We start from the raw sequence: 22,415 nt of genomic DNA on the forward strand, positions 1-22,415 counted from the left end.
ACAATTATTCCATGAGTGTAGAAATGAATGCACACCTACACTTCATTTAATATACAGTGAATTGCATTCCCAATTCAGAGCAGAAAATATTGTGTCCCCATGTCATTCCTGATTAGCCAATTCCTGTCATTTTAAGGCAGTAAGCTTGGGATTTACACTCAAGTTGCTGCCAGTTCCTGCAGCTCAGCTGCCAGACAGGGAGGTGGTTCTTCAGCACAGAGGTGGTTCTCAGGTTGTGCCAGCTGGACCCCAGTGCACAAGCCTGAAAAGGGAAAAAAAAAACCCACAACAATCCCACTAAAAAAAATTAACTCTCTGTGATCTGCCTTTCCCTTGTTCAAGTCAGCATTTTCAGAGAGAACTGATTCATTAAGAGTAACATAAATCACACTCAGGACAGGAGGCACCTATGGAACAGCAAATGTGTGCACCAAGGTAAACAGGGTGAAGCTGGAGGTGACCCCCAGATCCCATTGGAGGGTGGTGGCAAACACCACCACAGCACCCTTTTTCCTGGGCTGTTTCATGTTTTCTCCTTATTTCTAGTCAGAGGGTGATTCCATTTTGACTCTGGCATTCTGCTGGCACACCAGCACACCTCCTTCTAATGAATCCCTTATTTGGTTTATATGAAGTGCTAATATTTGGGTAACAAGGATGATCTTTTAGGTAACAGACTTTCCTGCTGCTGGTGGGAAATAAGGTAAGCACAGAGCATAGTTCTAATATTTGCACAGATGAGAAAGGAGGTCACAACGTGTTTCCATTTACTCAAGGTACTGTTCCTAATGACGTCAAAGGACAGTTTGCATAAATATGGCCAAGAAGCAGGATTTAACCCCCCAGCAAAACCTCTGGAAATACTCTGTTTGAACTAGAAAAATAAGAAGCCTTAAGACAAAAAAAATAGAAGTGTTTGAGAGACAACATTGATGGTGACATCAATTTCCTTCAGGAAGATGTCAAGGTGAGAAGGCTTCCAGGGAGAGGTGGCAGTGCCTTCAGTTAATCTCCAGACTCTTGGATCTTTTTTGACTTTTTAGATCAACAATCTCTGGACCAAACCATCTTTCTTTCATATTAGATCTGTTTTTCAGGATACTCCCATGCCTCTAAAACTTCTAAGGTTTTAGACACATCAAAAGCTGGGCTAATCTTTAGGATATGTGGATTGGAATAAAACAGGATGCAGACACAAACTGAATGCTATTTTAAGACTTGCGGTGGTAGCAAAAATCTGCAGAGATTTGTGCAGGAGTTCTTTCACTGCTTTTGGCTAAGTGCCCAGCTAAGTCCTGACAACACTTGAGATGTTCAAAAGGGAATTTTCTGTGATTATAACATGAAATACACTGAGTTGATCTCATATCTTGCATTGTACACCATTTTATCCAAAAGCAGAGGGCTAGACTTAATAGTATTATTAGATGATAGAATTATCATGCTCTTAGTTCCATTGTCCCTGAGTTTTTTCTTTCAACTTTACATTTTAGATGCTAGTAAACAGCCATTGTGATAGTCAGGTTTCTGCTGAGGGTCACATACCAGAGCAACTCTTCTGTAAATCACACACACTGCAAAGCAAGCAGAGAAACCAGCCCCATCTTTCCATACCTGATATCAACCAAACACATTTTAAAATGTACCACAGAATGTCTCACTGGCCTGTATGATCCCAAAAGCAGATAGCTGGGAAAGCAGCTGGATTTTGAACCAAATTTTGCTTTAGCATGTAGGACAATTGAGTTACTGTTTCTGAGTACAGTAGGAGTGTGAAATCCACTGACCTTTCTTTGCTAGGTTGCTGTTAGGTTCATACTTCTCAATCAGCACTTGAACTTGTTCTTGTTTGAGTGGTGGATAAAGGATCTCATTTAATCGTGGATCCCGTTGCTTCAAATTTATGAAGTCCATCATCTGATCAACAGTAAGGTAGGGTTTGCTCTTGGCACCACTAGAGGGAAATTAAAGCAACAGCAAAGTCATTTTAGTACATTTCCTTGAAATCTTGTTTCGTGTCTGAAACTTCCCAAGGAAATTGAAACAAGATTCATATAAAACTATCATACAACAAAAACATCGCTCCACTTTGTCTCTGGACTAATTTATTTTGCCAAAAGTTCTTCATCAGACATCTAGGAGGAAGATCTTTGACAATGTTCAGCATTACAGGCATCAATGCAAAGACTTGGAGCAATGCTAAAAGCCTTTCATTCCTCTGAATTCTTGGAATTAAGCTATTTTTAAAAAGTAAAAGAGAAAAGAGCTGTGGGATTCAGTCCTGAGCTTGCCACAAACACTCTGCTGGCATTCCTGGCCCAAGTATTTGGGTTTACTGCTGAATAACAGCAGCCCTGATTTCATTATTCTGGTAATTTGTGTGGGTTCTTTTTTTATAAACCTTCTAAAAGCTTCGAGGTGCTCTTTAATGCAAGCAAAAGACGTCTGTTTAGAGAGTCTGTTAAAAGAGTAGAGTTTGGTACAAGTTGTGCCCACACAGAAATCCAGGAAGCCTCTGGGCCAGGAGATGAGCTGAGGGCTGTCTGGAGCACTCAGGCCTGGCCCAGTTCTGCCCTGCCAAGGAGCAATGGAAAGCCTCTCCTGGGTGCAGGAGGAGCAAACTGGGACAGGGCTGTGCTCCTCTAAAACCCCGACCTTAGGGACAACAACCCCAAAAGGGTTGTGAGCACGGCCGTGTTGCTAAAATGTGTTCACCAATTGCTTTGGGGTGTATTTTGGAAATTGCTTTCTTCGCATGTTGCTTACTGTTCTGACTCCGTTGATCAGGCTCTGCTGTAAGTGGAAGTACACAGATTGCTGCAAGGGGTAGAAGCGCCAGGAGTTACAGAGCTCATAACTGAATGTATGAAATCAGTTGTAGCCGGCTGCTAATTTAATTTCATGGTGTGAATTCATCATATACAAATCCTAAAAGTTACTGCATTTTTTTTTTTGCCAGTCCTAATTAAGCTTTTGGGGGTGATTATACATATTCTCATGCCTATTTCGTGCTGTTATTGCTTATTACTCTTCTTTCTTTACTTTCCTGGAAACCTAAACTAACCTGATCAATGCAGAAAAGCAAGACCAGGCAGTACTGCTCCTCTAGGAACAAATTCCTTTAAAACTCAAGCCATCAGAAATGGAGGTAAAAGCCTGGGAGAGAAGGAACCCTTGATCCAAGATTAAATAACAGCCCTGCTTGACATTTAAATCTGTTACTGGCCAGCACTGCATGCTGCTATAGTATAAATAACCTACTTTGCCATGCCCAGCCCATAAAATCAGTGAATGGGAAAAATAAATAAATAAAGCAATGAGAGTCTTTCCTTACAACTCAGAAAAGATGTGGTCGATCTCAGGCCGAGGGCAGAGGTTGTTTAAGAACACTCTGTACACTTCTGGCGTGAAGTCGTCTTGAGGGATTGAATCATTCTGTAAAATGGGGAGAAAAACAGTGAAAGAGAGATACAGCACTTTTATATGTTCTTTGCAAACAGATCACTCACTTTTTGGCTGCTTTTGATTTCCTTCCTGCAACCAAGAGGAGGTTCCTGCAGGACTGTAAGTTCCCCTGAATCACAGAGCAGCTTAAAGAGTTCATAATCTTTAAAAAATAGGTATAACCACACCTATGAGCTTCCATGAGGTACAGTTATCTTATTCTCTGAGCACCTGGGAAGGAGAAGGAAGGCACATCTCCCCATCTAACCCCTTCACCCACAGCAGAAATAGGAGTATCAGCCCTGATGAAGCCTCTGAACTCATCCCCAGAGATGCTGTGTTTTTGAGAGAGCAGAACAGCAGTGTCACAGAGGATGAGGATGTCAATCATCTTTCCAAAGCTGTCACACAACTGAGGAACAAACTGGGTCACTGTGTCATTACTAATACATTTGTTCCCTGACAGCAGCAGTGATTCTGCCTTTTCCTTCCTGAAGATACATGTTCAAGATGCCACAGTTCTGGGCAAGACTCAAGCAGCACAGCTTTCCATCCATCTTTGTCCTAAACACCCAGTGTAACACATTTGGCAATCAGATTTCTTTTAGAAGAATTGATAAAAGTGCTCTCCTGCAGAAGACATGCCAGTATTTTTTTTTCCTTACATCTTCTACAATTTAGAGTGATTTAAATTTAGTCCAACTTCTAGATGACAGTTTAATCACCCTCACTACATTTTTCTCCAAAAAAATCAAATTATTGGAGGCATTTACTGTACTGCGTAAGTCCTTTGCATGAAGCTTGAGAGTCCTTCATCCAAAGCTATGACATGTGGTCTCTGGGAGCACCACGGGTCCACAGGATGCCTCCCCATGCTCCAAAATGTGATTAACTAGAGGAGGAAAATGGTAACTTGGGCACAAAGCTGTTTGCTTGGCAGGCTGTTGGAGCCTCGCTGGCTGGGGAGCGAGCTGCTGCTGGGGCAATCAGTGCCTGTATTTATTCTGCCTGTTTAGCACTGTTGCCAAGGGAACCGGAAGTATCGCTCAAGCCTTTGTCAGACACAAGGAAACTTTTCTATATTTTTCCTGCTTTAGGTTACAATTAATAAACGATGCCACAGGTGTCGCTTTGTCTCCTTTCATCTGAAACCCACGCAGACTTGAGAGGGTTTTATTCTGTTTCTCTCCACAAGAGCAGATTGACCAATCTGGGCTGTTCCTCTGCTCTGCCTGGATAACCATCTCCAGGCTCCAACATTCTAAGGTGACCCCATCAGACCCTCGTGCCCTCCTTTTTTTGGCAGACTGCGAGTGGCTGCAGGGTGAGCTGGTTCAAAACTTACCCATTCAAAACCTCCCTGCGTGTTTTACATGGGATCAATCCCTGAGCCAGGTAACTCACTGCTGCCAAATCCAGTGCAAGGGTGGATGGAGAAGTGGGAATGCTAAGGGTAGGGAATGAAAATAGCTCCTTTCAGTGAGGGCTGCCAGTGGCACTGAACTTGCCCCCATGACACTGAAAAACTCAAGCTGTGTAGCTCTCTCAGTGCCGACACCTGTGTTTGCCTTAAGGCTGGGATTCTCAAAGCTTGGGAATTTTCTTGTTAGAGTTGGCACCCTGCCCTCCCCTGCTCCCTCTGCTTATAACTCCCGTCCAGCAGGGTGCTGCTCCTCAGCTGAGGGCTTTTGAATCTTTCTCTGATTACCACAGAACTACAGTCCCCCATCAAGGCACTATTTTTTTCTTTACAAGGGATTTGAAGGTGCTCAGCTGAACAAATGTGGATCTCTTCCAATGACCTGAGATCCAGGCTCTGATTTGCCACTCAGACCCAATTAATAGACATCAGTTTGCCCTCCCGTGTCTCCAAACACCCACTACAAAGAGAATAACCAACACAAGCCTTCAGGCAGAAGTGTACAGAACTTTTTAATAGGTATTTCCTACCAGTATCATAATCAGTGGGCTACAAAACACAAATATCTAGATGGGAGACGAAAGCCACCTCAGGCACAACCTCCCACAACTATATTTGGTTTCCAAAAGCCTGTCTGCCCCAAGGGATTAAAATATGCTGCCCCCTTACTCAGGCTGGTCTGAGCCATCCCTGTTTCAGAGGAACCACCCACACACCTTATGGGCTCATCTCTTTTTTGACACCAATGAACAAAGCACAAACCTTCTGTACCACATGAGAGCATCCCTCGTTTCCAGCTTGGCTTAATACTGGCATTCAATTTTATTCCGTGATTAAGACTCTACTAATTTCAAGCACTGCTGATTTAGGATTTGCCTGGTAACTGCTTTTATAACATCTGTATCCAGTCTGTTACATATTTGGCAGCATGAGAGCTAATTCAGATTATTTGCAAAGACTGGACTCAAGAGCTGGTTATTTTATTTTATCAGTCAAGCTCATTGGTGCTTCATTGTGAACCTCAACATTAACTAGAAGGCAAAAACCACTCTTCACAGCCAAAAGGCCAGCTAAAATAAAGCTCTCCAGATTATATTTAAGGCACCTTTAACCAAAGCAAACAAAAAATATCCGACAATAACAAAAATCAACCCAATTTCCAAAAAGTAGCCAAGATTAAAAAAAAACAACAAAAAAACCAACATAGGGGAATCAGATGGCAAAATCAGAAATTCATTGGGGTATTTTAAAGCTTTGTTTAAACATTTATTTAAAGATACTTCTGCTTTCATATCTGCTGGATGATGACTGTTTCAAAAATCAGGGCTTGACCCTGCAAGACTCTACATAGGTCAGTTCTGACCCAGAAAGAGAGAAATTAATAAAGCCATGATTTGAAAAAGTGCTTGACTTGAGGCCCATGGGTCATCCCACTGTGATCATGCCCTGCTGCTCAGCTGACTCAGGGCACTCTCTGGAGCACTCAGCACTGCAGAGAATCCATCCCTTATAAAGGTCCTTAAATACAAAATAAAGAATTTATTTTCAGCAATTCTGAGGATCCTCTCCAGTGCTACTCCTCAGGAGGAAAACAATTATCTGGGCATTGAGAACTCTCCCTCCCCTTGCACTAAATACCCCTGCAGAGCCTGCAGGTCGTGCCACAGAATCTCCTAGCACACACACACACACACACACACAGGGAATTCCCCAGGGAGTGGGGCTGATGGATGGGATACTTGTCCTGTCACAGAAGAGTCCACACAAGGACACTCTCCCCTGGCACCTGTGCCCTGAGACAGATGAGGGACTGTCCCAGGCTTGCAGATTCATTCCTAAGTTCCAAGAGCTGCAGGTAAACATGGTGTGAAGCTCGTGGCCAACGAGCTCCATATCTTCCCAGAGCAATGAGAAGTGTAGAAACTCAGGGAGAAAATCCATGAGGCATGAATATCAAAATCCAGAGCCTAAACTGCTAATGTCCATGACAGACTTTCATGAATTCTCTGAATAATTTGGTGTTATTTTGGTGAGCAAGTCTCCCTCATATTCATGTCTTGTGCGCTTCTGGAGTCTATTGCTCTTCCAAGGCCTTATGGGAACACCATTTGTCCTGCAGTACAATAGGGCAGAAAAGCTGGAAGTTGAAGCTAAGAATTTCACTTGTTCAGATAAACAGGAACACAAAGGAAAGGAGCTGTGGTTGAAGTTCTGCTTTTCTTCTATTCCATTACCTCCATGAGATTCAGTTTTGCCCTTCTACAGTATTTTCCAAGATGATCAACACAATTTTCTTTGATGTATGCAGTGCATTTCTCTTTTGTCCCAACCAAAGAAAGGATCTACTTCATACTCTGAATAATTTTCAAGATGGTATCCCAGCAACAAGCATCCAGCAGTGTGGATGTAAAACTGGCTGTACTTAGATAAATAGCAGAAAAAGGCTGCAGTCTCTTCCAAAGACCCAAATTACATTTCAGAGACATGTAGTAAATGGAAGGAATAAATCAGCTGATTCAGAAAGCAGCACCTCAGAGATTTTTTTGCATACTTTTTTCTTGTTTGCTATAAATTAAATGGAAACTCATCTTTAAAATCTTTCTCTCCCCATTTCTAACCTCACAATATTACTTTAGATAAGATTATTATAGTATTTTATACCTACTTTGCTAACATTCCTTGGAATTTTATGGAATTGAGCTCACAAACCTATGAAGGAAGGTCTCACAGTAAGGGATGTCTGAGGTTTGTCTGGGGAAGATTCTGCTCCACTGTTCTGGAGCTGCAGGAATGAGCTCTATTAAACCACTGGGGGAGCAAACGTAAGGAAACCTCACAGCACAGAGCTTTGTGTAAGTCAAGGGATCAGGAGATGCAGGCTCTCTCTGCTACAGAATGGTTTTGCCCCACATCTTGGACTCCTGAAAGAAGGAACTATCCTGCAAGAAGCTTTCTGGGGATTAAAACCCAGCTTGAGCACGGAGTGGGGAGCAGATGTCCCACTGTGGTCCCTCCCAGCCTTACCCAATCTGCGACTCTGTGACTCCAGTGTTAACTGGAATCACCTGCTTGAGGTCATTCTGTCTGGAAAAAAGCCTTCTTGAGGGTCCTGGAAATGCTCTGGGTTGAGCAGAGCTCCTGGATTAGCAGGATGCAATGGCTGCATCCCTGCAGTGTTAGCAGCTTCCACACCACACTTCCACATTTCCTTCATGCACCTTTTGGATAAGGCAGGGTGGGTTTAGCCTGTCACTTATCTCCAGCTACAGATCACACCTCAGGCTAACACTGAAACTATGCCTTGGAAATTGTGCAACAGTCACCTATTCTTAAAATGTCCTCACAGGATTCCTCCAGGACAGGTCACACAAACTCTGCCCTTCCTTGGAATCCTTTTAGGCTTCTTCCATGTGCTCCTGATCCTAAGCAACTTCAAACCAAAGGTACTCAGACCTCAGGGTATCAGGAACTTTTGTGTGGGAAAGCCAAAGCTGTTGCTGAGGGCCCATCCAGCAGCAAAGCCAGCATAGCAGGCTCAGCCATGACCCAACTCAGAAGAAAGGAAACAGCACCAAACCCAAGCAATGCTGATCTGGAAAACTGCAGCTGCTTACCCTGGAAGAGGGAAGGTTGCAAGCTTCCAGCGCGGTCTCTACCCGTTTTCTGTCCGAGGAGAACAAGCGGTATATGCTGCAACATGAAGACAAAACAGAGGGTTTGGCTTAAAGACATGCTTTGATGGCCCATGTGGCTCAAAGACTGACTATCTCTCAGCAGCCTATTACATCTTTAGCTATTTAGTTCCATTTGCTAGCTGCTCAGTAACAGAGAGGAGTTTAACAGTGCTCAGTTTTAACTCTACCCCACACCAGCCCCTATCACAGCAGGTATTTATTCCAAGTATCACTGGTCTCTTCATTCCTCCAGTGACATGCAATTCAAATCTGTTTATTTTCACATATCCCTGAGATAAAGAAATTATGCTGCTGTTTTGTTTTGTTTTTTTTTTTTTTTTTTAATTTTCACATGTGGAAAGAACCACGTGTGAAAATTTATGGGCAGAGAGGCAGGATGTCTGTGCCCATAGGGCATTTGAACAGAGACACCCCATGATCACTGTTATAAAGAGAGGGTGAAATTATTCTTCTAGGCACAGGGGTCCCATGCTCATCCCAAACACATATTCACAGTCCAAAGTCAGCAGAGAGCATGTGGTAAGGAAGGGGAATGGCACTTACTTCTTTAGAGGAATGCGCCCCTCTGGAGTCACCTGCAGCTTGAGTTTTGTGTATCTGTGGAGAGAAAAGCACTCTGCTTTATTTTTACAGCATTTCCAAAGACCTCTCCACCAGCTTTCTAGCTCTGGGCTAGTGCTCTGATCATGTGGCAAGTCCCACTCAGCTCTTTCTCCCAGTATGAAAACATGTTGGGATATCATTACTGACTACAAACTTTATACTGTCTGTCCTGAGATAACTGTAAATGAGTTTTGCAGTAACATCATCTGGTGAAAAATGTGGCAACACTTAAATATTTCAGAGGTGATTTTTTTTTTTTTTGTTTTGTTAAAAAACTCAGCTTTTTCACTTCACCCACTGGTCTGCCAAAAGAAGAAGAAACTGCATGGTTCTAATAAACTTTCCTTTTCTTTCCAACAAAAAATGCCATTAGCAACCACTTCAAAAACACAGCACATGCTGAAACTAGGATAACTGGGATAGGAACATTTCCACAAATCCTTGACTCTTCTGGAAACTGAATCCTTTCATGCTACTGTGTCACCAAGCACAAATCCCAGCACTGAGGGAGATTAAAACAAAAGAAAAAAAAATCACAGCAGCTACTAAAAAAAAAAAAAAGTTTCTTTCATTTTGCCTTCTACTTTTTGAAAATTTTGACTATATTTTGGTGACATTGAATGTTTTCCTCTATAACCAAGGAAGTTAGAAATAATAGAAGATGGGGAAAAGCTGTTTATTATTGCACTTCCAATGCTCCAAGGAATGGAATGTCAGAAAGAAAAAAGCCTTCATTCTGCTCTAGTGCAATCTGGTTTTCTCCTTCAACAAAAGGGTTCTGATAGGACTCCAACCAACCCTTTGCTTAGTACACTAATCATAATGGGGAAGTAAGTAATTTAATCTTCAAAGTCATAGATTTCTTAAGTGACTGATTTGGCATCTGTGCAGAGGAGCTGAGAAACCTTATGGTTTCCAAGTGATTTATTAATTAGTGGAAAAAGACACAGGAATGCCATGCTTGCCTGCCACTGAATCCACACAGTGTGTCCAGTGACTTCATCTTTAATTAATATGCCTTGAAAAACTGCCAAAGAATAGCTCCAGACAAGGAGCTCTGCTGCAGCATGTGATGACACATTTCTACCCTGATTTGCATAGGGAAGGGCCCATTAGGTACAGCCCTAACACTCCCCACTACAGACCTGACAGCAGCGCCCACTGGGCACCTGGGGATTTGAGGGGCAAGGGAATTGTAGAACCAAATCCCCCTCAAAACCCATCTCCAGCCTGTAGAGCTGAAGAAAGTCACCAGCTCAGGTGGGCACATTCCCCACTGCCAACACACAGGGCCAACAGGAAATGTTAAATGTTCCCATCCATTTGGGATTTTGTTTGCCTAATACATCCCTGCTGCCCCAACACAAAGACACCATGCTGTAGTTCCAGCAACGTCCACCCTTCAGAGCTGCCTCAAGAATTCCTGCGGACTCCAGCTGCACCACAACACCATGGGGAGGAAACACACACCCACAGATGCAAATGCCTCCTTCCCACAACAGGCACCTATGGCTCTGTGGGATTAAAGTTCAGCACTCTGGAACATTCTGACTCTGGTGCAGCTAATGCAAGTAGCCATTCACAGCCTCAGAAAGTCCAGGAAAAGGGGAGGTTAATTTGGAAGGAAGAAGGTTTTAGGAAGGTAAGTTTAGTATTCAGCTGGACTGAGCCCCTGCCTTTGAGCAGGGAAAAGTATTTGGGGGAAATATTAAGCTGACTTTAAGCAGCTAACTCACACGTTGGGGAGGTGCAGCCCCTCTTTTAGAAGCCCAAAAGGCCAGTGAGTATCCCAGTTCAACACCAGCACTTTCTGTCAGGCTTTGCCACGCTGTTCTCAAGGCTCTGATTTCCACAAAGCTGCCTCTCATCAGTTGAGAATTGCTGAATTGAGAATTGTCAGGTTTAGCTCTCTTCCCTTTTAGGTGTGTATTTCACCCCAAACGTTGTCACAAACAGCTTTTCTGCTTCATAGAAAGCAACTCAGAATCTGTCTACTCTGCCAAGCAAACCAGAGGAATGAATGCTCTCTGGATCACATGGAAACCAGAGAGATCGGACTGAGGAAAAGGGACTTCTGGCATTTCTCCTTTTTATTTTGTTTTCAATAAAAGACAAAAAGGAAAACAAACCAGAAGCAAGTCAGTCCAGAATATTCTTTCTTTTTAAATGGAGACCTTCAGTCTACAGCTGAAGCTAAAACAGTACAAGGGGCAGGGAGCATTCAATTCTGACTTTTTCTGCCATGATTTAATAGTTTGCCAGGAGAACCCTAAAAAGAATTTGTGTTTGGATGACTTCTAGATAACAAGCTTTTTAGAACCACAGGAACAAGGACCTGTTTACAGAAGTGACAAGTCACCAGAGCAGAAACAATAGATGACAAGGTGAGTAAGAAGCGTGGAGGAAAATGACGCAGAGGGAAGAGCAACACCCACAGGGTGACATGCGAGGACCACTTACGCTTTCTCCAGAAATGCGTCCCTTGACATATTCTGTGCCAACAGATTTGTTGCCAAACTGAACACTTCATCTGACCATTCCTATGAAGAGAAAAAGTGAATAAGTGATACTCAGTTTAGATGTTTACTGACACAATGCAACGTGTTTTTGAAAATTATGCTTTCAAAAAAACTGCCTGAGTAAAGCCTGAACTTGATTTTTCCAATTACATCTTCCCTCCTCATCTGTGAGACCTGTCTTACTCATGCTACAAAAAAAATAAAGACTTACAAATTGAAGTCCTGACTCTATCCAAGATACGAAGCAAGCTTAAAAACTCCCCAGCCAGCAGAAATACACAGGAGTACATTTCAGTTACTCTGATGTGCAAGGAAGATACAACTCCAAAGTACTCTTTCTCTCTGATTGTACATCCTCACACTGCGGTCCTATCCCTCACTAAATATTTTTCCCTCTTCCCGGTGTAGGGAAGAAATGCTACAGAATAATGGAATGGTTTGGGTTTGGATGGATGTCCAAGAGGATCCAGATCCAAGCCCCTGCCTTGGGCAGGCACACCTTCCCCCAGACCAGGTTGCTCCACATTGCTCAAGTCTCTCCCTTGCATCCCTGACCTTTCCTGGGTTCCCAGCAGGGCTGAACCATAATTATAAACTGAAGTTTAGACTCTCAGAGTTTGTGCTGCTTTTCTCCCTTGCAGGTCTCTCCCGCAGCTTTTCATTGACAGCTTCAGTGTGTTTTTCCTTTCTAACTTGGTGCTTATTCACCACCTTTAATTGCAAGCCCTTTTCACCACAACTGTGGTTTTGGATTGGCTTCGTTTCACCCCACTGAAAGAAAGGGAAGAAAACAAGCAATGCCTTTGCAAACAATATGATTTTTTTTTCTTTTAGTTGACAAAGCTTTTGGAGTTTTGTTCGAAGTTTGGAAAGTTATGTTTCCTTTCATAACAGTCCAAATCCAAAATTCCCACTGCCACACTCTTTGGGAAGTATTCTCTTCTCCTTGCTCTTTGGGAAGTATTCTCTTCTCCTTGGTCTTTCTTTTTCTTGAGAAGAAATATATATTAAAAAAAAAAAAAAAAAAAGGATTCCACTCTGACGAAAATGGATTGGGATGGGAAATGTCATTGACTTCCACTGAAACAAATGTTCCTGTGTCACTTTGGAGCTTAGAGCTTGTTTTACCTAAAAAGCCTCATTTTTTCACATGACCAGGTGATTGATTTGAGAAGTTGGGTTTTTTTTCCATCTTTTTTGTATGTTAAGGTTTTTTCCCTGATGTTATCGGATCTTGTTCCTGAAACTGGTCTCACACCTGTGCTCCCAAGGATAAAGCTGACTGTATGCCCAGTGGTTTAGTGGCCTTTGATATCCTCCAGCTCTCAGGTCCTGGAGCCCATCCTATTCACCACCTCATCCCTCAGCAACAGAAATAACACCCCTCCTGTGGCTGGTGCTTCTGGAAGAGAAACCTTCTTCCCTTGGACACAGACTTGTTCTGGAGGCAAAATCAGTGCTGCTCAGATAGTCCTCCCCTCCACCTTCTCATGACCACTGCCATTCTTTTTCTTTAATTGTTTTTCCTTCTTAGGTCTAGTTTGAAAAAATCAGGGGTGTGAGAAAGCAGAGGAGGAGGAGCTGCGGTTGTTAGCAACACAACTGCTTTGCTGTGAGTCTTGGAACAAAGAGCGTATTAAGTGCAGCATCTGTTTTTCTTCTTGGCAACTCATTTTTCCAGGCTCAAAATAGGCTCATCTTGTAAACACTGCTTTGTTTAGGCACTAATAATAGCTGCTCAGACTTCTCCCTGTGACACTAACGGCCACAGAGACTAACAGCAACACAAAATATTATTAGGAAATCGAAAATACACTGGCTTTTAACAGATCTTGATAGACTGTTTTCATCTTGCTGCTTCTGCTGGGCTTGAAGCTGAAATATTTTGAATAAAACAGAAGTAGGGCGCTTCCAGCGTATCCCACACCCCCAGCTCTTCCTTTTCTTTGTCCAAATGCTTGTTGACAGGAATGTAAGGGGAACTCACTTATTATGTGCCTGTCACACACATTATTTATATAAGCAGCCTTTCATTTGTTCCATTTTATTCCTTTGCTGGCTTTTCCTGGCTCTCCAAAGCAACCCCATTGATCTTGCCAAACATTCTGAGGGCTACCTGAGCCATTTCTAACCAGGTCACAAGCTACACTTGCTCATTGTCTCTCCCATTTTAGGGTCCAGCCACCCCAGAGCTATGGCCAAAAAGCCAAGATCAGAGAATCTGCCAAGGATCACATCACCTCTCCAGCCGCTGATCTGAACCCTTGGTAGGAGGGGGAACTACAGCATTGAGGACAGAGCTTAAAAAATAAAGAGATGCTTGGGACTGACTTTGCTGGGCTCTCAGCAAGCTGTGAGCCAAGGCGTGCCTTGCTGCTTTAGCTACCAAGTGGCTGCATTTCCTTGGGTTTGCTGGATGGCAAAAAGCAGAGCCCACACACCCTGTGGCCACGATTCCAGCAGGCAGTGCTCAGGGAGAGCGCTCCAAGGGATAGAAGGCTGCTCTGTGTGGAGAGCAAACAGCCAGCTGTGGGAAGGTTACAGTAGCCTCTAGACTGCCATGGGCACTGCAGCCTCTGCACAGATGTGATACAACAGGAAAATAGAAATCTGGGCTTTTTGAAACAGGGCTGCAGCAGTGCCAAGAAACCCAGCACTGATCCCTTATGGGAGCGGAAGGACCTGGCCTTCTGATCTTCAACTCCAAGCAAGCCACATCCATCATGATAAGAGAGAGCTTCCTGGACTTGATCCCCTCCTGGCTGTGTCCTGCCATGCCAGTCCATCTTCTGCCATTCCTGTGAACTTTGCTGACGAGTAATTCAGCTGTTCTGTGCTTTGGCAGGTAGCACATAAGCAGCAGCTCTTTGGGAAATGTGCTGCTCATTGAAGTAATCTCTCTTCCTCTGCATGCATCAGGATACCATAAGACATTCAGTGCAACAGAAGAGATGAGATCTTTTTCATAAGAAAAGGCAGCACAGAGCCTTGAAAACACTTCCTTCAAATCAGGCCTGACTACATGTGAAGGCAATGTTCCTTGCACATTCCTTTTTGGTGGGAGGTTAACAAAGCAAGCTGCTGAAATTCTATGCTTTCAGAATTTCATTTTTAAAAAACCAATATCAAATGGATGTGAATTTATTTTATTCTACTGATCAAGCTCTTACATACACTGGGAAAGCTAGAAAAATAAAGACGCATGCTGGAAAGAATAGTATAGCGTGACTTGTGAATCATCCTTGATGACATCATTTTACTTATGGAGGAATTCATCAGCTCTTAGTGATGCATTTTATCCAAAGCTCATCAAAATGAAGAGACACAGATTTCCTGGGGCTCTGGACAGGGGCTTGCATTGCCAGGATTGGCAGTGCAGAAAGAAGAGAGCTGCCATGAGAGGCACCAAAGAGAGTGAAAGAGGTGGGAACAACGAGATGTTCACTTCTGAATCTGCTGGATTTGGGAAGAGGGTGAACTGCTATAGGAGCAGACAGTGGTTGATGGGTTGGATTCCATTTTGGGAATGAAGACAGAGAAAAGGAGCATTTGCTCAAAACAGGGTTTGAGAATAAACTCTGCTGCTTCTGCAGCAATCTGTGGATGCTCACAAATAAATCCTACCCCAGACAGGCTTTCTCAGATGAAAATAAGTGAGTGCTCTCTCAGTGCTGCTTCTCTTCCCCACCAGGACACACCTTCCTGCCTGCCCTTTAGACCAGTACCTAATGAATTTCAAGCTGCATTCTTTGATCAAACCAGGCGCCCTTCAGCTCATCACTGATGTGCTTTAAACATCAGTTATTTTCTCCTGGAGGAACAAACATTAACCAGCACACTGACATTTCTATTTATTGCACCCGAGGCAAGCTGAATAACCCAAGACTTGCATTTTCCTACTTTTCCCATAACTTGGCCAGTGGATGTGACAAGCAGAGTTTGTAGCAGAAAAGGCAGACCTCTGCAAAGGGAGAAAATCCTATAAATGAATGATTTTAACTGCCTCATTAAGACCATTACAGTTTACTTTGCCTTTCTCCTTAAGGGAGCTCTGGTCAACACTTGCCACACAACTTGAAGAACAAGGTATCACAAATGAAGGGTTAATTAAAAATATTCATGCACTGAAAATGAAAGGTGGGAGAGATTTCTATTGGCACTTGCTTTCCCTGGAACATCAGAAGGGTCGAAATTTGCAAGTGTGGTGCTGAAAATGACTTGTACTGACATTCCTCCCCAGAGCTCCCTGAAGAGATGACTTGTGCCTGATGTGCTATTTATTACATTTTCTCTGAGTCACTGCATGAGGCTCAGAGACAATAATGACCAAATTCTGTGTTCTGGTTCACATAAAGTTGGTCAACAGGTTAAAGAGGAAGGAATTTTTTGATGTGTTCAACAGTGATCAGAACTGTTTTGATTCAAACAATCAGAATATTTAACATGACCTCAAAGCACACACAGTTAATCTGCAATGCCTTAAAAATTGCATCCCCAGGCCACAGTGTCCAACTGATCAAATATTAATTTATTTGCTCTATTGCATTTACAAATAAAAAGGAAGACTCAGATTCTTAGTTACCTGGATGGTAGGAGTTACTCAAGATTTAGAGCAGCCAAGCTTTTACAAAATATGATTTTATCCACTTTAAGGTTCCATTATCAAACAGAAAATAGCCCTAAAAGACCCGTTTCTGTGCTGTTTTAGCAAATAGATTATGGCTCACTGACTGCTGGCTAGACAGGAAAGTGGAAAAGAAGGACATAAGCTTCTGATCTGGGTGACTTTCCCTGCTCCTTGATAAGGGACAGCAATTTCTGCTGGTAAAACTTTAGCATACCTTTTCATTTTCCTTCATAAGCATAGCTCCTTTTTTTCTCCTGAAGAGTTATTTCAATTGCTTTCATTTCTGCAGTGTTAAGATCTCTCACCCTGTAGAGCTCTGCATTTTCAAGCCTAGAAACAGCACTGTCCTCTCAGCTCTTTGTGGACCACCACAAACTCCTCCTGTCTCTATTCTTCTATGTCAAAGAAAAATTGGAAATCATGTTTTTGCCAAGTGGCTAAAGAAGATTAGCAGAAATGGGAATTTAGCAAGCAGAAATGTCCCCTCCTCACTGAAGGCTTTCATCCTATGACCTTTCTGCACCTGGCCTAAAGATCCTTGTTGCCTGTGAGGTGACAAAATAACTCCTTGCTGTTGTTAAATCCAGCAGGCTGCAGAGAACCTCTTTTTGACACAGTCTAGTGAAGTCCAGGATGTAAAAATGCTCTGTGGAAAGTGTTCTGTGCATGGATGTCTGGAGGCTGGGATCAGAGCGTGCCCACATGAGTGGAGGAGGCTTAGAGGTGACCTTATTGCTCTTTACAACTTCCTGAAGGGAGGCTGTAGACAGGTGGGGGTCGGTCTCTTCCACCGGGCAGCAACTGACAGAACAAGAGGTCACAGTCTCAAGCTATGTCAGGGGAGGTATAGGTTGGATATTAGGAAAAAAATTTTCACCGAAAGAATAATAAAGTACTGGAATTGTCTTCCCAGGGAGGTGGTCGAATCACCATCTCTGGATGTGTTTAAAAAAAGACTGGACATGGCACTTGGTGCTATAGTCTAGTTGAGGTGTTAGGGCATAGGTTGGACTTGGTGATCTTAGAGGTCTCTTCGAACCTCATTATTCTGTGATTCTGTGATTCTGTGAATGGAAAAAGGAGAAGCTTTGGGATGTCTGTTTGAAATAGATAAAGCAAAAGTTCCCAGCTCATTAAACAGAATTGAATTGTAGAGGAATTGGAAGAAGAAGGAAAAAACCCAAACCCAAATGTAGTAAGTGTAGTTTAATGTTGTGAGTTGGACAGAGGAAACTGATGGACCTGCATGGAAAAAAAATACTTTTCTAAGGCAATGATGTTGACTACAAGCCTTATCAAGGGCTCTCAGCAGGCAAAATGTGATGCTACTACTGTTGATGTGTTTTTAGGGAGCCACAGTGTAACATCTCATTCCTGAGTTAAAGTTTGTGTGTAACACCATTTTTACTGTGATTATTTGGGCTTTACAAGCAACGTTCCAAACACAAGTACACTTACCAGGGGCATAAATCTTGCTGAATAAACTCCTTGGATAAAAAAAACACAAAACAAAAAAACAAATGCACATTTCTTCTTGAGAACTGAGTGGCCCAGCTCCAGAACAGAACTGTGCTTCATCTCATAGCAACTCCCACTTTTACCTCAGTTATCCATATCTTGAAACACTACTTCCAAAGCCTGAATTTGATATGACAGATCTTCATCTATCAGGTGTGTTACCTTTGCTATGTCGTCTTGGAATGCCACCAGGTTCAAGTAGGATATATTGACCAGGTCTGGGCCATACACAACAGTGATCATCCGATTTTCCAGCCGACCTCCTGCGTTCCCAGCATCCAGCAGCTCACGCAGCTTCGGGTCCTGCAGGTGAAACAATGACCAAAGGATTAAAAACCTTTTGCAAATATTTTGCACTAAAAGAGATGCAAAAGTTGCAAATACTTCCACTTTGTGTCATTTTGAACATTTTAAACATGTTGGCTTGTTGGTTCTGATCTGGTTAATGACTCATTAAAATACTTAAAGTTATTAACCCAGACTAAAAAGGCAATCACTGCTGTAAATCTTCCAAAGCCTTTGAGCTCTACATTGGTGCTGTACACACTCAGAGCTGTCCAGCTGATGGCTGCACATTCCTATTTTCAGTTATATTGCTGCAGAAGTTAAGCAAACACAAACTGTCTTGCTTGTCAAAACAACACAATCTGTCCAAAGGCTACTGTCCTCAGCAGTGATTTTAATGGATTTTAGATAAAACTGATAATGAGAACTTAGTTTTTCCTAAGGAATTAAGAAGACTTCTGGAATTAACTTTCTTAAACTCTCAGAAATTAATAACAGAATTTCAGCATTGCCCTCCTCTTTCTTCTTCATGTTCATGGTCATGTATTATTGAAATGATTAGTTATATTCCATTTAGATTTAGCTTTTAGCCTTTTCTTCTCTCTCTCCCTGTTTGTATCCAGTATAGAATCATAGACTCATTTAGGTTGGAAAAGACCTTTGAGAGCATCCAACTGTTCCCTCTGCACTGCCAAAGCTACCACTAACCCACGTCCCCAAAATGCCACATCCACACATCTGTTAAACCCCTCCAGGGATGGTGACACAACCCCTTCCGTGGGCACCTTATTCCAGCCCTGACAGACAAGTGACTACCTAACACCTCTGTGAAGAAAAGGAACATTCAAGGATTTTTATCAGCTATTAATAGCCTGGCTTCACTGGCAACCTAAATGTGAATAAAAACCTCAGGTTATTTGGTGACTCTCCTCGTTTCTATTAGGCAGCACCATTTCCAAGAAATGCATTCAGTGTGTTTGAAATGAAGAAAACAGGTCCCTAGCCTCGTGGTGAAGTTTATGAAGATAGATGAAAAGCTGCCCTGCATGATTGGATTCAGCCCTTTGGAAAGGGCCTGTGTAATGTGAAAGCTCAGCTTTCCTAGAAGGCAAGACTGCTCAGTCTCCTACAAAAACTAAAAAATGGCTAGCAAGTAGAATCCCTGTGGGATGGCAGATGCTGTGTAGAGATCAAGTTATTTCAAAGTGACACAATAAATGCACTGCACTTTATATTTCACTCTCCCATGAACCTTCTCCCCACACTGCCTGCATATGTTCAGTTTGTGGTACTCTTTTAATATTTAATAATTTTTTGAATAAGTATCTAAATTTTCACCAACTGATACCAATTAAATTTAATATAACAAAGTTAATATGATAAAAAAGGCCATTTTTCATGGATCTTGAAGAAAATCCTGTACCAACAGGACAGCAATCTAAAGGGCATCTCCTGATAGGTATCATTCCTTCTTGGAGGCAATGGAGCTGTGTGTGTGTGTTCACCAAACACTTCACCAGATTTAGGAAAACATTTTTGGAGCATGAGGTAGAAACTGAAAAGAAAGTACAAGGCTGTCTATCATAAGTGCTGAGTCTCTTTAAATACTGGGTATGATGCCAAGTGTTACAGAAGAACAGACAGAATAATCCTATTTAAGGGCTCTGTAAATTGTGAATATCATTGTGCTCTGAGACAAAGATGCTTTCGTGGGTAAACAAGTTAATCACAGCCTTTCACAGGAGAGAAAAACAGGAGGGGGATACAAAAATAGTAGATGTGTTTCAGAGATGAGGATTTGAAGGAGAAAGACAAAGAAATAGTATCATTTAGATCTGGGAGAAGAGCTAGAGAAATGCCCTGCAGTTGCTAAGTTAGTCATGGTCTATTACTAGATGGGTTCCTTTCTCTTTTATTTAAAGGTTGGATGTTTCAAAGGTTTGTTTTATGTCTCCAGGAGATGAGAATCCATCTCCTTTTTACCCTCTGCCGTTCCAACCCCCGAATCAGACAGATAAATGCCTCTGCTCAAGGGCCTGTCTGGGAACAGCATCATTCTGCCTGGGCTCAGACAGAAGGGGATTGTCTATCTGCTTTCACTCCCTTCCACATCACTGCTACTCCTCCCTCCCTCTCCCTGGCTGAACCTCCTGCTCGCAGCTCTGCTCCGGATGATGGACTGCTATCGTAGCAACAAAAGAAGAGGGAAGATAACCTTTTTCTTCTGTATTTACACCCAGCCCAGGGATGTCTCAGTGATGAATCACACTCCAGCTGGACCAAGAGATGCATTAGCCATGTACCACGGAATAAAGAAAGAAACATATTTGAAATTAGATGCTTTTTCCAAGGAAATTCATCCAAAGAGAAGTTGTCTGGCACTGGCTTGGTTTTCAGAAGTGCAAACAAGTGGCAAATCAAGCAACGTGTGTGTGAAACACACGTGAAATGTGTGTGGTTTTCCAAATCCAGGATTTTTTTTGCCAGGTTTTACAAGCAAGCAGTTAGACCATCATCTTTGGGTTGCTGTGTTTGAATGGCTAAATTGTTGAATTTCTCTGCTCTGTTTAAGGCTTGTCCAGCTAAGTTTGAAGCACACGGTCCATTTACAGCAGTGCATTATCCAGACACCATCCAGCAGCTGTTAATAAAGGGAACACACCACATCTCCTGGGCTGTCTCAGTGCAACCTGCTGTGGGCTCTACAGACCCCAAATACATATTTTAATAGCTGGTTTTTAGCATTTTTTTTTTAATTTTCTATTCTTAAGTTCAGTGCAAGAGAATAATTTTGATGCTACCATGACTCACGCCCTTGTTGATCCCTGCCATGGATGTATTTGCCCTTCAGGGGTGACAGATGCACTTGTCAGTGACAACCTCGCCCTTAGCTGATGATCTAGGTCATAATTAGTGCTTGGATCTGAAGTTCTCAGGCACCAAAGCCCACTGCCAGTTCTGACACTCCTCAGCTCCCTTGTTACCCCCTTTGCTGCAAACACTGCTAAGGAGATGAGCAAAATATCCATTATCAACATCTTGAAGACTCTCAGTGCTCTATGAATCAAAGCCCTTTTGAAAATGTCAGCAGGTTTTCCCGTGGAGATGGCAGGAAAGCACATGGGGGGAAAAAACCAAACCAAGCAGCAAGACCAAATTTAGATTCTTTTATGCAAATTGGATTGATTTTGGTAATTCCATTTTAGGGAATGACACTGGAAAGCCTGCTCCTGGTTGGGGTTGTGTTTCATACACTGGCTCATGAGTGGACAGATTGGTTTCCAGGATAAGCTCTTTGCTAAACTGAGGCCTAATTAGCAACATACTGAGCTATTTTTTTGGATATTCAGAAGAATTATACCTATTTAATATTGATTACAGCAACTTTTGGAACACTTGAGCTGCTGAAGTTTGTGAAGACAGCAAGCCATGGGATGGCCAATAAACAGCAGCCATTGGCAATACCCACAAAACTCATCCATGTTCCCTTTGTAGCTGAATATTTTAAGTCTTTGATGTTTCCTTTTGCTTCTTCCAGTCAAAAGGCCCAGAGATCAGCTTGGTTTTTCCCTTCCACTAGAGTCTGGTAGGAACTTCAGCTCAAGGACTGGAGGTGCCTGAAGACTGCCCCAGAAATAGGTCAGGAAAATCAGTATTTGGATGGGGCAGTGCTGCTCAAATTCCCAGAGGGAGATGGAATTTGTGAGCAGGCAAATATGGAGGAGGTGATAAGGATAGTGTTGGCAGCACAAAGAGCTTTAGAATCTATCAAAATCAAATTAGTCATGTCAAACTGAGGCTAAAGTTGGTCAAAGGATTATCTGCTCATTGGAGAAAAATCTTCCCTATTTGGTTATGCTGTCTTAGGAAGCTTATCAAAGAAAATATACCTTAAATCAATGGCAAATATAGAGAGAATAGAGTAAAAAATTAACCAGAAACATAAATAAATAAATAAAAGCTTATGGAAGTCCTACCATTCTCATGAACAAATGTAAAATAATGACTTTTTGTTAGAAACCAGGGTCCTGTAGACAGATGGATAAAAACAGATTTCAATCAGACTTCCCTGACTTTCTCCTGCTGTATTTCCTTTTCACTGGAAATCATAAGAATAACATAAACTTAGAGAGGCACCTCAGCCACATTACAATGCCTGCTTGCCACTGTGATTGGTATCATTAAAATGTAGGTCTTAACCCTGAAATCCCAATTAGTGTGTGCTCTGCACAGCCCAGCAAATGTCATAACATCTTTTATTATAGTATCATCAGCTCTTTAAACTGTTTTTTTTTCTGAAAACC

General features: G+C 42.4%; 1 protein-coding gene across 5 annotated transcripts in view; it reads right to left on the reverse strand.

Moving 5' to 3' along the window:
• PLCB1 (phospholipase C beta 1) overlaps positions 1-22,415 on the reverse strand; it is a 354,862-nt gene that overhangs the window by 119,389 nt on the left and 213,058 nt on the right. For all 5 annotated transcript variants that reach the window (XM_053937775.1, XM_053937776.1, XM_053937774.1 and 2 more), the window contains 6 exons: positions 17,989-18,129; positions 11,623-11,702; positions 9,103-9,156; positions 8,479-8,554; positions 3,335-3,435; positions 1,788-1,954 (listed from right to left, as the gene is read on the reverse strand). In XM_053937775.1, the coding sequence (XP_053793750.1) occupies positions 1,788-1,954; positions 3,335-3,435; positions 8,479-8,554; positions 9,103-9,156; positions 11,623-11,702; positions 17,989-18,129 (619 nt within the window). The remainder of the gene's footprint in view (positions 1-1,787; positions 1,955-3,334; positions 3,436-8,478; positions 8,555-9,102; positions 9,157-11,622; positions 11,703-17,988; positions 18,130-22,415) is intronic.

This window comes from Vidua chalybeata, chromosome 3 (genome assembly GCF_026979565.1).
Source record: "Vidua chalybeata isolate OUT-0048 chromosome 3, bVidCha1 merged haplotype, whole genome shotgun sequence".
Classification (NCBI taxonomy): domain Eukaryota; kingdom Metazoa; phylum Chordata; class Aves; order Passeriformes; family Viduidae; genus Vidua; species Vidua chalybeata.